General features: G+C 42.9%; 1 protein-coding gene across 1 annotated transcript; it reads left to right on the top strand.

Moving 5' to 3' along the window:
• The first annotated feature begins 1,244 nt into the window (after positions 1 to 1,244).
• LOC123978244 (neoverrucotoxin subunit beta-like) lies at positions 1,245 to 13,497 on the top strand. Its single transcript, XM_046061410.1, has 3 exons — positions 1,245 to 1,431; positions 10,508 to 11,965; positions 12,947 to 13,497. The coding sequence occupies exons 1-3, from the start codon at positions 1,245 to 1,247 to the stop codon at positions 13,495 to 13,497; spliced, it is 2,196 nt and encodes a 731-aa protein (XP_045917366.1).
• Positions 13,498 to 13,923: the final 426 nt, after the last annotated feature.

Raw genomic sequence — 13,923 nt, 5'->3', positions numbered from 1 at the left:
CCCGCCATAGCGGGCTATTATTGCACCAACTACTTTGAGCAACATAACATCTCTAATCCAATGTGAATTTACAAGAGTTTGTCAACAGCACATGTTCGCTAGCAATATAACAATTACACTTTAACAGACCAGCTTTACAATCAGCCGTAAGAGTTGTATGCAGTAACTTGTCAAGGCTTCGTCATGTCACCATCCCCATCAAATTCAACAGTCCCTTCACTCACAGTTTCAGTAGTAAACTGTCATAGGAATGATAATTACCTACAAAAAACATTTTATTATAATCAGAAACATTTAAGAATTACAAAACATCTTATCGTACAAATAGGAGTTTTTTTCAGTAAATTTTAACAAAGCTCCCGTAGTCGAAATGCATCACCGGATGTCTGAGGGACGGCCTTTAAAGCTGATAGGCTGTACTACATTGCAGGTGTGTGAGCCTCTGTCTCTTACATGTAGTAACATCTAGTTGCGAGATTGTGATGTAGAGGAACGAGGGTCTACTGAGATTCAGTGTGGATTTGTGTATGCTTTCTCTTAACTGTGGCTAAACTGTCTTATAGCGGACAATTACACTTTCTCAGTAACAAAATGAGTACCAAAAGTTTCAAATGCATGTGTGGTTATCTTTCGTTCTTGATTTAAACTCTCAGTAACAAAAGATTCAAATGTATGTGTGGTTATCTTTCGTTCTTGATTTAAACTCTCAGTAGCAATAGTTTCAAATGTATGTGTGGTTATCTTTCGTTCTTGATTTAAACTCTCAGTAACAATAGTTTCAAATGCCTGCGTGGTAATTTTTCGTTCTTGATTTAAACTCTCAGTAACAAATGTTTCTAATGCATGCGTGTTTTTTTTCTATAAATGGTTAGTAGAATTAATATTAATACGTGTTGAGTGCGGGGAGAAAAGGAGTCAAACTCTGACAGAGGAGCTACAAAACCTGATTTAACTCAGCGTGAGAACACAAAACAGATGTCTCTCACAAGATGTTTACAAATACGTGCGTGAGTGTTTATCGTTCTTGGTTTAAAACTCTCAGTAACAAATATTTCAAATGCATGCACTCTTGCACCATAGGAAAAGAGGCTCCGTGGCTCTCCTCCCTTTATGCCCTGTGTGTTTCCTGTCTGGGGATGCTGCATGCCCAGGCAGCTCTCGAGGGGGCTGCTTTCCGCCATTGCGAGGCCCTGCCCCTGAGGGTGCTGAGGTCCCGTGCGACTCTCTTTTCCGAAGACGACCAGATGTGCTCTCCCCGTGGCTCGCGCCCGGTGGTCGCTGAGGCGGCGTGGCGGCTTCGGTCATGGGGCGCCCAGCGCGACATCTCCGAGGGAATCGGGACTGCCAAGGCTTTTTCCCATTCCTCATCTGCTGACTCCGCCTCCTCTCTTCCACGTTCGGGAGTCCGTTTCTCGGCTTCTTCTGCCCGAGGTATGAGTTTGGAGAGGCTTGCACAGTCTGATTCTGAGGAGCTAGACGTGCTTAGCATCATGGAGGATGACTTCCGGGAGCCGGGCCGACGTCATCAGACTGCATCCAGCTACGAGAGGCGGGGCAGGAGCTGCGGGCCGGCAGTAACCTCTATCAGCTTTTCTGCAGCCCGAGCGCCACCCTGCGTTCTTTCCTGATTTGCACAGACCAAGAAAAAAAAAAAAAGCTGTTCTGCACGGCTGACTGTGTCCCCTCTGCTGGACTACAGCAGCGTGACAGAAACTAAGCAGCACGGCTACGGAACGATGCCTTGGGTGGAGGAAGCGCTCACGAGCTATCTTTCTCCCACCCTCGCTTCGTTCCTTCAGATGTCGGCGAGGCAGTGGATGCTGTCATCAGCAGGTTTCAGCACGCTGAAACGCAGTGAGAGGCGTTTCAGCAATATCTCCCCCGCCGGTCTGGTACCAGGACGGTGACGGCTGAAGAGAGACGAGCCCTACGCATAACACCGGCCACCAGCCCAGAGGGACACCCCCCCCCCGCAGTAGTTCAACGGGGTGGTCTGGACTGTGGTGCACGCGGGGCAGAACAAGGTGTTGGGACAAGAAGTTCGCTCTCTGCTGGAGAAAGGGGCCATAGAACTCATTTCCCCGCCAGTCAGGGAGTCCGGGTTCTACAGCCGGTACTTCACAGTTCCCAAGAAGGACGGAGGTTTGCTTCCGATTTTAGATCTGCGGTCCCTGAACCAATCTCTGAGGAGATTCAGGTTCAGGATGCTCACCATCCCCGCCATCATCAGTCACATCCAATCCGAGGATTGGTTTGTCACGATAGATCTGCGAGACGCATATTTCCACATCTCCATCCGTCCCTCTAGCAGGAAGTTCCTGAGGTTCGCCTTCGAGGGCGCGGCGTACCAGTATCGGGTTCTTCCTTTCGGCCTAGCACTCTCTCCTCGCACGTTCACCAAATGCATGGATGCAGCTCTGGCGCTCTGGCTCTGAGGCTCCAGGGCATCCGCATATTAAACTACATCGATGACTGGCTCATCTTGGCTCAGTCTCGGGAGTTAGCGGTTCGGCATCGAGATGTTGTCCTCGCCCACCTTCAGCGTTTGGGGCTGCGGCTCAACGCGAAGAAGAGCGTGCTGACCCCCGCCCAACGGATTACGTTCCTAGGGGTGGTGTGGGACTAGACGGCGATGCGGGTCCACATGTCGCCTGCACGCATCGGGTCCATTTTATCCTCGGTGACCAGAGTGAAGCTAGGCCGTACCATCACTGTGAAACACTTTCAGAGGTTGAGGCAGCGTCCAGCGTAATCCCGTCTGGCCTGCTGCACATGTGAGCCCTGCAGTGGTGGTTAAAATCCAAGGAATTCTCCCCCAGGGGAAATCCATTCCGTCTGATACGGCTTACGAGCAGGTGCCTTCGTTCCCTGTCACTATGGAGGAAGCCTTGGTTCCTGTCCCAGGGTCCCGTGTTGGGAGCGCCATGTCGCCGGACAATTATTTCGACAGACGCCTCACTCACAGGGTGGGGCACGGTCATGGACGGACGCTTTGCGAGAGGCTCCTGGCAGGAGCATCATTTCTCTTGGCACATAAATTGCCTGGAAATGTTGGCGGTTTTCAGAACTCTGAGGAGTTTTCTGCCCGCTCTCCACGGTTGCCACGTTCTTGTCAGGACCGACAACACGGCGGTGGTGGCCTATTTGAATCACCAGGGGGGTCTGCGCTCGCGTTATGCCAGCTGGCACATCAGACCTTCCTGTGGTCCCGGCAGAGACTGCTGTCCCTCAGAGCGACATAAGTCCCTGGGACCCAGAATCAGGGAGCAGACCTGCTGTCAAGACAGGGGCTGAGGCCCGGGGAATGGAGACTCCACCCCCAGGTAGTGGAGTTATTATGCGAAAGGTTCGGCCCCATAGACGTGGACTTGTCTGCGTCTCAAGAGACTACGCACTGTCCCATGTGGTTCTCCCTCTCTCCCCCAGCGAGGAGTAGGGCTGGATGCCATGGTGCAGACGTGGCCAAGGCTGCGCCTGTATGCCTTTCCCCCAGTCGCTCTGCTACAGGGGGTTCTGGAGGGTCCGTCAGGACGGTGTCAGTCTACTGCTGGTAGCCCCGTTTTGGCCCACCCGAGTGTGGTTCTGTGACATAATATCGCTCCTCAAAGGGGAAGGTCTTGGGTTACGTATGTAACCCTTGTTCACCGAGAAGGGGAACGAGACACCGCGTCGGCCCGCCACACCTCGCCCCGCCTGGAGTGCCTTGCTTCATAGCAAAGAGCTAATATGTCGGTGTGCCGGCATGCTTATATATATAATGGCTTGCCATCTTCTTTATGTGATGATACATTGTTGCCTTTTGATAAAAACAATTTGTTGATTATTGATGATTTAATGAGTGATGTTAGCAATAACATTGAGGTCCAAAATGTGTTTACAAAATATGTGCATCATAGAAATTTAAGTTGTTTATACCTAGTTCAGAATTTGTTTTTTCAAGGCAAAGTTAGCCGTACTATTAATTTGAATAACAATTATCTTGTTTTGTTTAAAAATCCCAGAGATAAATACCAAGTCATGCTAATGGCTAGACAAATGTTTCCTGGGAAGAGTCATTTTTTTATGGATTGTTTTGAGGATGCCACGAGTGTTCCTTACTTTATGATTGATTTTAAAGCTAAGACACCTGATCTCAAAAAGAAGACACTGCTTAAACAGTCTGGCGGTGTTATAACGAGTCTTATTGGTTCAAAACAAGCTTAGATGACTATGGAGTATTCACAAAAAAATTTTCTGGTACCTTAACAACAGCTTGATCTTTTAAGAAGATCTCCGGCACACGAGTCTATTCGAGAAACTGTTGAAAATGACCTGGATCGTTGACATTCTGGATCAAAAGACTTCATCTTCATGAAAAAGCAAAAAAAATATTCCATCGCATTGCAGAGATTTCTCACCATGGTAAAACAACGAGAAAAAGACCAGAACACACTAACTTTGTCAATGCCGGTTGATGCTGAGGATTTTCACTCTTCAGAGCATAAGAATCAAGAAGAAAGAGACTTTGTTTTTGAAGAAGTTTTAAAAAACATGCCAAAAAACAGCAGGAATAAAGCTCAGCATATTTTGGATAAAATGTCCTCCTCAAAAAACATATCTGCATGGACTGAACGTGGGGAGTTTGTGTTTAACGGTAAGAGGAGTGACTGCTTCTCACAACGTGTCTGACAGCCAGAGACCTACAGGTTGGGATGAATATCTGCAATCGTTGGCTATATTGAATATAACTTTATCAGTTGTACTAAATCAACAGGTCAAAAGAAAAATTGCAGAGAAGACAAAGACTTTTGAATCTTCTCCTCTTATTACTGGACCGCCATCTACACCTCTTGTTACCACAGGACATCGATTAGCAAACAATGAAACAAGTCCCTTTGTATCTCCTAAAATGCAATTGAGTGATTGGATAACTTTTTTATTATATATCGTTATCGGTTTAAAATAAATACGTAGACATAACTTTTTTTTTTTTCAATAAGTGTTTTTATTTATATCACCATAATAACAAAAAACATTGTTGTACACGTTTCAATCTATAAATCATTTTGATAATGAATGGCACACAACTTCTAATATTATTATACACATTTAAAAGAATCTGATACTTGGACACACTGGTTACAGTCTGCATAATTATTTTGACCACATACAACTGAGGGTCATATTTTTTTCACAAATTTGCACACCATAAAATCATTGCAACTCGTTTATTACTATATTTAGTCATTACATTGTCATATGATAACCCTCTATCATGTGTGAAAAAACACACAATGCTGACCGCACACTATAGAACCCACATCATGCACTTGTCTAACAGAATGTTGCGTGGACTTACAATTACTGTTGAGAAAGACAGAAAAGGATTCAGGAAAATGTGATTATACCGGAGAGTTCCCAAAACTGTCAAAGAATGATCCAACACCCTGCTTGTCAATATAGATAGCGACCCAGTGTTGTCCTCCTTGGTGGGAGGGGTCTGTGCTTACCACCAACATGGCGGGTCTCTTTTTAATAACTGATTTAAGAAGCTGGTCACTAGCAAGTACTCCAAGAAAGACGCTTGGCTTTACTACCTTATCAAGTACTTTTGACAGTTCTATCGTATTCATAATATCGTTTATTAAAGTTAGAATAAGTCAATGAGAACCTGTCTTCTTGATGATATCTCAATTATAGAATCATATGTGGCGTAAATAACCGCATTTATTGTGCGGATTTCTAAAACGAGCCTCTAATCTAACGCTACCGTTTTTAATGAGCGACATATGGTCTCCGCATCCTTCATCAGGGCTCAGGTTAAAACAGAACACACTATATCCATTACAAAACTCGTCACAGGTTATGGCCATAGCTGTGAAACCAGAATGCGAGGGAGGAAAGGAGAAACAGGACACTCACCAACAACCGGGCTGTCACCGCAACAATAGCATTGTTTTTAAGATACTTTCCAGTTGCCGAGTACAATTGATGATACTCCCTGATGGCTATCCCTCTGGTAAAGTTGGGTTGAAAGGGTTTTGAAGGATATTGTTGGCCGTCAACGTATAAACATAAAAACTCTATATCATAATGGTTAAATGTAAATGGATTACGCGCATAACTACCTGTAAATGCCTCATGATCTACAAATCCTACTACAATAAATTTAGGTATTTGTCCCAAGAATTCATTTTCTTGATTGATGATTGAGTGCCCGTTGGGACGCTAAAATTTTTAAGACAGACTCTCTATGGGATTTTTAACGTTGCCATGCATTAATGCCTTAGCGTGTGCTAGCTTAACAGCCGGAGATACGGTGACTTTCTTTACAAACAGGCTTGCTGACTAATGTCTTGAAAAAACAAGTCAGAATGTAAAGGGGAATTTGCTCCACTACGCGGCCGCCTTGTGTGGACTCCATTCTTTTAACTAGTCCCTCATTGCGTCCTCCAGCCGTCGCGTCATCCGTATGACCTGTTGTATCCATGCAAAATAGTCCGGATCCAAACTGTGTCTTAAGAGCGTCCTTTCCGTAGTTCAAAAGGCACTCTATTATACCCCTGTAAGGATATGTGTTTGATGATTGCGTTATGAGTCGGTCCCCCAACGATATGTCGACCTGTGAAAATATTGTACATCCAGGGTAGTTGATAAAGCCCACTTCGTCTGCTTGATCCAGGTTTCCGCCATTAGCTTTGGTGATTTTTACGCGCGTGTACAGAAATGTATTGTTTAGATCCAGGTAGTCCTCTGTACTAGCTGGAATGAAAAATTCATGGGGTGCAGAGTCTGATACCGCTGCTAGAGGAGGGAATTCAACGTAGATGCATTTCTCAATACTTGTTTGTGTTAACGGCACCATAAACAGGTCTAGCTCCGACTTGACGCACTCTTGTGACAGGCTAGGTTCCAACGACATTCTTGTTAGAAAATGTCTCTTGTCTTCTGACGTTTTGTCGACTTGCTTCTCCTTGCTTGTTTATTTTTTCTAGTCTTAGTATGGGTCTTCTTATTTGTTGTTCGGCTACGCCTCTTTGGTGGGGAACTCCCTCTTTTCCCAGGAGGTCGTTTTATTGGTCGGGGGGCCACGGCCTCTATATCCGACCCCTCTTGACGTCTGTTTGTGACATTAGTAATAAAATTCATAGCTATGTTTTCAGCGGCTGTCTTTAAATGAGGGGCAACAAATGTAAATAATTTCTTGAATAAGGGGAATGCTAATCTAAACCCCTAAAGATACCCCCTAACCCTGCACCATACTGAGCACCGAGCCCGCTGTATCCTGGTAAATCACCACCCGCTTGGGCTGTATAATATGCTACGTACTTGTCCGCATTGTGAGCATATGGATGGTACATGTTTGCTCCTTGTCTAATACTGATATTTTACGGGTCTAAAGTGTAGCTTTATTATCACTTTGATGTACGTAAAAGGGATATGTTGATTCTGATCTGACTTGAGAGAAATCTCGATACTGTCAATGTGTGTTTTGCAGAGCCTCAGGTAGTGTGGTCTGTCATAAGTATTTGTGATCATATGGTTGTTTGGCCCCGATATACTGTATGTACTATTCTTAAAAGAGGGACATAACTATCCCCTATCGTTGCAAGGTGATTGTGGTGATCAACAATATCGGTATAAACAAATATATTATACATCCCTACGTTAACATCGGCAGGATGTGGCGCCAAATACGGCATCTGTGTCAACACTGTGTTAGTTCGTGGTTGAGATCTAAACATTGCAATTCCCTCGTGAATTTTAAAAGCCGCTCCGGGGATAAATCCCAACCTTTGTGCAAGTTTTCCTAGAAACGTTAATTCTACGTCTCTCGTTGGCAAAATGCAAACTCTGTTGGTAATGTTGTAATCAAGCTCAATGTGACCCATGTGGTTTTCAGATAAACAACTGTTTAGTTCAGCTATTATCTGTGACATTGTTGTATAGAATCCCTGTGTCGCTGATAGAACTACCTCTACTACCACTACAAATTTTGAGTCTTCTGATGAAAACGATTTCCATGTTTTTGGATATTGTATTTCTATCAAACCAACCTCGTATGCTGATTTAAAGTGTAAAGGCTCGGATAGTTTTGTTCTTAAGTTTGCTATTGTATTGCTCGGGTAAAATAATGCAGACGAGTTGCTGGGCAGGGTGACAAAAAATCCTCTGTATCCATTTTTACGTGTGTTTGTAATCTGCTAAGGTAGCTGAATGACCTGTGTTAGATCTCGAGTTAGCCCTGTTCAAGAGGTACTGGAACAGCTCTCCATCTTAAAGGGTCCGATCCTCTAGGCCTATGGGTATTACCCTATTAGGTAAACGTCTGTGTTCAAGTATTGTATTTCCAACAACATACGCAACATATCCGTCAGCAATGATTACAAGTATACACTTTTCAGAAAATCAGTACAACCACCTATGTTTTTACAAACCAAAGATTCAGTTAAGCAGTACATCACATCAGCAACATCGGCATGTTGTTTTCTGGTTAGCATTCAAACACACAAATCAATGCTAAAAGTACAAAAACAAAACACGACACGTATGAAAATCGTTATCGTTCACAGGAGAAACATTTGCTATATCGAGTAGAGTAGATTTCACATCTGCATATTTATCCGCTGTCATTTGCAGATGTCCAGAGATTCCTTAACTACTGTGCTCACACTGTCCTCCACTCCAACTACCCGTTTAAGCGAAGCAATGAGAAAAGGGTTCCTCAGCCAAATCTGTAGAGCAGCTGCTGCAATGTCTCGAATACTGCATTCACACGTTGGCACCAACAACACAGAGTTGCTGTGGAGGATGCAGAGCAGCTGGCTCAAGATCTTAAATTTCTTTTCCCCAGTTCTTTGCCATAGTCATACACCAATGAGTTATCATCGTCCCGGAGTAATATATAAATATTTAGGGCTGCTCGATAGATCCTCACCCGCTGCACATGTCCTTGTACCTGCACAAAACATTTTAATTAGAACAATGTCACCGTCAGCCCCGTCGTGGAGGTCTTTGAGGTTGTCTGCGGTGTTGTTTGTTGTTCATCTTGCTTGTCCTCAGGACCAAAAAGTTTTCTTTTGATTCCTACATAGCTGACATAAGGTTTATACCATCTGAATAATATACCAATGTGTGAGAAGATTTCAAGGGTTCTATCCCATTCTCCCCACTGGACCAGCCGTTGCTGAACCACGTCTCCCACTCTTTAGAGTAGGGGTAACCTTTGTTGCTCTGGGGTTCCCATCCTTGCCTTTTGAATGATAGAATTGTCCTTGCACAATCTAAAAAAGATGTAGGATTCTGGGTCGTAGACTTCAAGGTCTGTCTCTACACGGTAGATCTCTCCAGGCACAGACCCGCACCATTGTGCGGTATAGCCTCCTTTTGAAGCACTCATATCTTTACAGACTTTGTTTCTGTAGTAATTCCAGTCTTTGGCTGAAAAACTAATGTGTGGTGTGCTTTCACAAAGAAAAATTTCATCAAGCTCTCTATAAAATATATGTATAAAGATGAACTGTTCCGTGCTCAAACAAGAATCCCGACATTCTAAAATCTTCCCCATTCAAACTGAGGCGCCCAAGCCTTTCGGTCCAGAAAATCAGCCAATGATGTTGGGGGAGTCTTCTTTCTGGGAGCCATACTCATTGCAACAGGATCTATAATTATACGTTGTTTTGGAGTCATTACTCCTAATTGATTACCTGCGACGTCCATGATTGTGATGCTGCAAAGATGGCGCTGTTGTTCAGCACGAAAATAGCTCTTTCCGATACAGATTTACCCCAAAAAATCGTTCAGTCACACTGTTCCACGCTCTCGGTCAGATGTAAGTCTAAAAACTAGCCCGCTATATATACAACCGATTGCTAAAGCCACTCCCAAACATCCGCTTTTAGAGGATAACACTGGACATCCCGTATACACAAACCCCCCTTTTCACACCCGTCTTCCCCTTTTGGTGTGCGACCCTCACCTAATAGAGGATGAGGCCGGACACACCCTAATACACACCCCCATGTCTTTATTGTTCAACCTTGCTATGACCCCAATTTTTTTTTTTTTAATTATTATTATTATTTTTATTAGTAATTAAATTTTATTTTATTATTAATTTTTTATATAATTTTAAATTATTTTGATTAATACTTTTTTTAATTAATCAAAAATGTGTTCACGTGCACGACTGTTACGCGCATAATGTGCATGCACGTTCACATGCACACACTTTGCTGGCCTTTATTTACTACTTACAAAGTTTGAATATTGTAAGAAGATTTTAAATCCTCCATGTTTGATCTGAAGTATCAAGGCAATTACAGGAAGTTTTAGTAATATTATTGCACTCATGTTGTACCTTACACCCTCAATTCTATAAGTCCTTTATTAATTAGGTTCATGTCAGAGAATGAATACAGCAACAAATATTTTAGAAGCTGCAACATGCAACAGCTCTGTGTGACTTTATATTAACAAACTCATTTTCCTGCTTTATCAGATGACTGATGTTTTCCAATTTCTGTAGGTTTGACTTTGTGGGATGATAAAACTCTAAAAAAGAACACAGTTGAAAGCTCTCAGCACAGCAGTGCATTTGACACGTCTGCATCTGACTCCATTGAATCCAAGTCCTCTCTGCTGGGTGTTGATGCTTCTCTGAAGGTCAGTTATATGTGTGGACTGATTGAAGTTGGAGGATCTGCCAAGTATTTGAATGATACGAAGAAATTCAAGAATCAGAGCAGAGTGACGTGTCAGTACAAAGCTACCACACACTTCAGAAAGTTGTCAATGACTCACCTTACAACTATGGACACACAACAAATAGATGTTATTCAAAAGAGCTCTGCAACTCATGTAGTCACAGGCATCCTTTATGGAGCAAACGCTTTCTTTGTGTTTGACAGTGAGAAGTTAGACGCCAGCAGCGTTCAGGACTTTCAGGGCAGCATGGAAGCTGTGATACAGAAGATCCCCAAATGTAATGTTGAGGGGAAAGTTGAACTCAAGCTGAGTAAAGAAAAACAAGACCTGATTGAGAAATTCTCCTGCAAATTCTACGGAGACTTCATTCTTGAAAGCAACCCAGCAACATTTGAAGACGCAGTGAAGACCTACATACAACTTCCAAAGCTGCTGGGAGAAAAGGGAGAGAACAGTGTTCCACTGAAGGTCTGGCTGATGCCACTGAAGAAGTTTTATTCAGAAGCTGCTGAGCTGGTGAGAGAGATCAGTGTTGGACTAGTGAGCAAGATAGAGTATGCTCTGGAAGATTTAAGTCAAGTGGGAATGAGATGCAACGATTCTCTGGACGACAGAGTGGTGGAGAATTTACCACAGATTCAAGAAGAGTTAAGCACTTTCCAAAAACTGTGTAATGATTATGCAACTAAACTCCAACAGACCATGGAGAAGAAACTTACCTCGATCAGAGCAGGTAAAGAAGATGAGAGCTCAACAGAAAAAGTCCTTGAAGACAGAGACAAGTCACCATTCAGTCATGAGAAACTAAGCAAGTGGATGGAAGACAAAGAGAGAGAAATCAACATCATCAGGTCCTGTGTAGAAAAGATGGAGGGAACACAGATTGTCCACAATAAGTCAGAGCTGGACAGAGAAGTTCTCGGTGTGGAGGATGCTCTGTGCTTTCTTTTCACCTCCATGGAAAGGGGGGACACCTACCTTGATGTGATGGCCGACTACTTGGACTCACATAAATTAGGAAGTACCTATGAAAGTCCGTGGTACTACTCAGAAGAAGTTGTAACCAAAATGAGAGAAAAAGCCAAATCTTTCTCTTATCTTGCCAAAGCACTGAAGAACAACAGCCGATACCGTTTCCTTATAGCAGCCATAGCAAATAAGAAATACACAGGAGCAACCATCTACCATTACAAGGAGGGCATTCTGGTCTCTGAGGAGTTCTCAAAGCCTGACCTCCCTCCTGTGGAGAAAATCACAGACAGAAGAGATCTGATCTGGTGTAAGTACTTTTCCATGCTATTATTTGACAACAATGCTGTTTACAAATTCCTCTCATGCCTCCTAATCCCCAGAAACCTGCTTGATTATCAGAATGACTAAGGTGTGACGATACACTTAGGTCACGAGACGAGATGAGACACAATATTGGGTTCACGAGAATGGGACAACATTTTAATAGTATTTTTAAGAAATCTTTAATGCCAAGTTATATGAACATTTGGAGCATTTAACTGCAATCAGGTGAATTTTCTGGCACCACTTTATGGTGGAAATTATTTATATAAAGGAAAACACAATATTCAGGGGCAGATGACAATTCAAAGTATAAAAATATAATGGAATATAATGCAGTAAGTCTCAAGTATGTATTCTCCTGTAGATAAAATTTTGTTATAGATCATCCCTGCTGAGTCAGCACACATGCAGGCATGATTTACTCCTGATTTAGTGTATAGTTTAGTTCCCTCCCCTTTTGTTTTGGCAAGTAACATCTTTAAATGTCATTTTGGCATCTGTTTACCTCAATTATAACTTAATTCATTTTAATTCAGTTGTAAACTAATAACTAAATAAATAGCTCAGTGTTTCAGAAAGTGCTCTGCTCATGTTAAAAAAAACATTCACAAACTCCCACATATCTGTGTTCTCTGACATTTTGAAAAAGTCTCATAATATTATGAGACTAATGTCATTATTTATTGTTATTATTATTTATTATTAAAATCTACCACTCAGAAACTGTCTGCAGAGTGAGAGGGAGTCCACTTCGTTACCATCACAGCTGGGTGGAGATGATTCATACAGCGAGTTGACGTTATCAGTTGTGCATTTGTTTTTCACTGTGTGAGAAAATTAATGCGTGGGTGACAGCACTTCAGAGACAGCTTTTGCCCTATGAAGAAATATCGGCATGTTATAAAATCGCAAGATCGCGTCACACTACTACTAATAACACACATTGTTTTGCTCTCTCCATCAGATGCCTGTGATCTCACCCTGGACCCAAACACTGTGAACAACTACCTCACTCTGTCTGACGAGAACAAAAAGGCAACATGTGGAGCGTGGCAGAGATATCCTGATCACCCAGAGAGGTTTGGTGCACGTCCTCAGGTGATGTGCAGAGAGAGGTTAAAGGGGCGCCATTACTGGGAGGTAGAATGGAGGAATTCTTTCTATGAATCTGTTTACACAGGTGTTGCATACAAGGGAATTGAAAGAAAAGGAGACAGTTCACAGAGCGAGCTTGGAAGTAATACCATGTCGTGGTGTTTTGGCCAGTATGGCTTTCTGAAATCCACACTTCACGCATATCATAATGGCAGGGTGTGGAGCGATGCTTTTCCCTCTGACTGCAAAAGAGTTGGAGTGTTTCTGGACTGGCCTGCTGGCACTCTGTCCTACTACAGAGTCTCTGACAAACTGAGTCACCTCTACACCTTCAAGAACATTCAGTTCACTGAGCCTGTTTACCCGTGTTTCTCGGTTGGACAACGATACAATTATGTGTACCTTCGTCCATTCGAATAAGAGCACCGACAAAAGACTTGTTAGATTATCTGTATGTCAATAAGAATATGTGCTTACATGTAAAGTTTAAAGAGCAGCAACCCATTTTATTTTGAATGTACTTCACATATTCAAAACTGTATTCAAACCCAGACGGACTTGACGGAATTGACGGTGCAACAAAGTGACTGTATTTGTAATTTTCTGTTTATCAGTTCATGTTGATTCTATGCTCAGCCTTCTTCTCAAACTGATTTATGCTTCACAGCTTCACAATGGCTTTAAACTTCCATTGATCTTGACTTTACTATTCTTAATAGAGAATCACTAGTAACAGCATTTTGTTAGCTATGAAGTGTAACTATCTGCATATCTGCATCTGTCTGTATGATGAATGTGTCCCCTTATGTCTATGGTGCAGGAAGCAAGGCTCAACCTCGCAGGACC

The sequence above is a fragment of the Micropterus dolomieu genome, linkage group LG10 (assembly GCF_021292245.1).
Source record: "Micropterus dolomieu isolate WLL.071019.BEF.003 ecotype Adirondacks linkage group LG10, ASM2129224v1, whole genome shotgun sequence".
Classification (NCBI taxonomy): Eukaryota; Metazoa; Chordata; class Actinopteri; order Centrarchiformes; family Centrarchidae; genus Micropterus; species Micropterus dolomieu.
The sequence above is the reverse complement of the archived record's forward strand: the minus strand, read 5'-3'. Positions and strand labels throughout refer to the sequence as shown.

Coding starts and splice junctions, on each gene's coding strand:
- LOC123978244 (XM_046061410.1), top strand. CDS start 1,245: ATGTGCTCTCCCCGTGGCTCGCGCCCGGTGGTCGCTGAGGCGGCGTGG. Junction 1,432..10,507: donor CTCGGCTTCTTCTGCCCGAG/GTATGAGTTTGG, acceptor CAATTTCTGTAG/GTTTGACTTTGTGGGATGAT. Junction 11,966..12,946: donor CAGAAGAGATCTGATCTGGT/GTAAGTACTTTT, acceptor TCTCTCCATCAG/ATGCCTGTGATCTCACCCTG.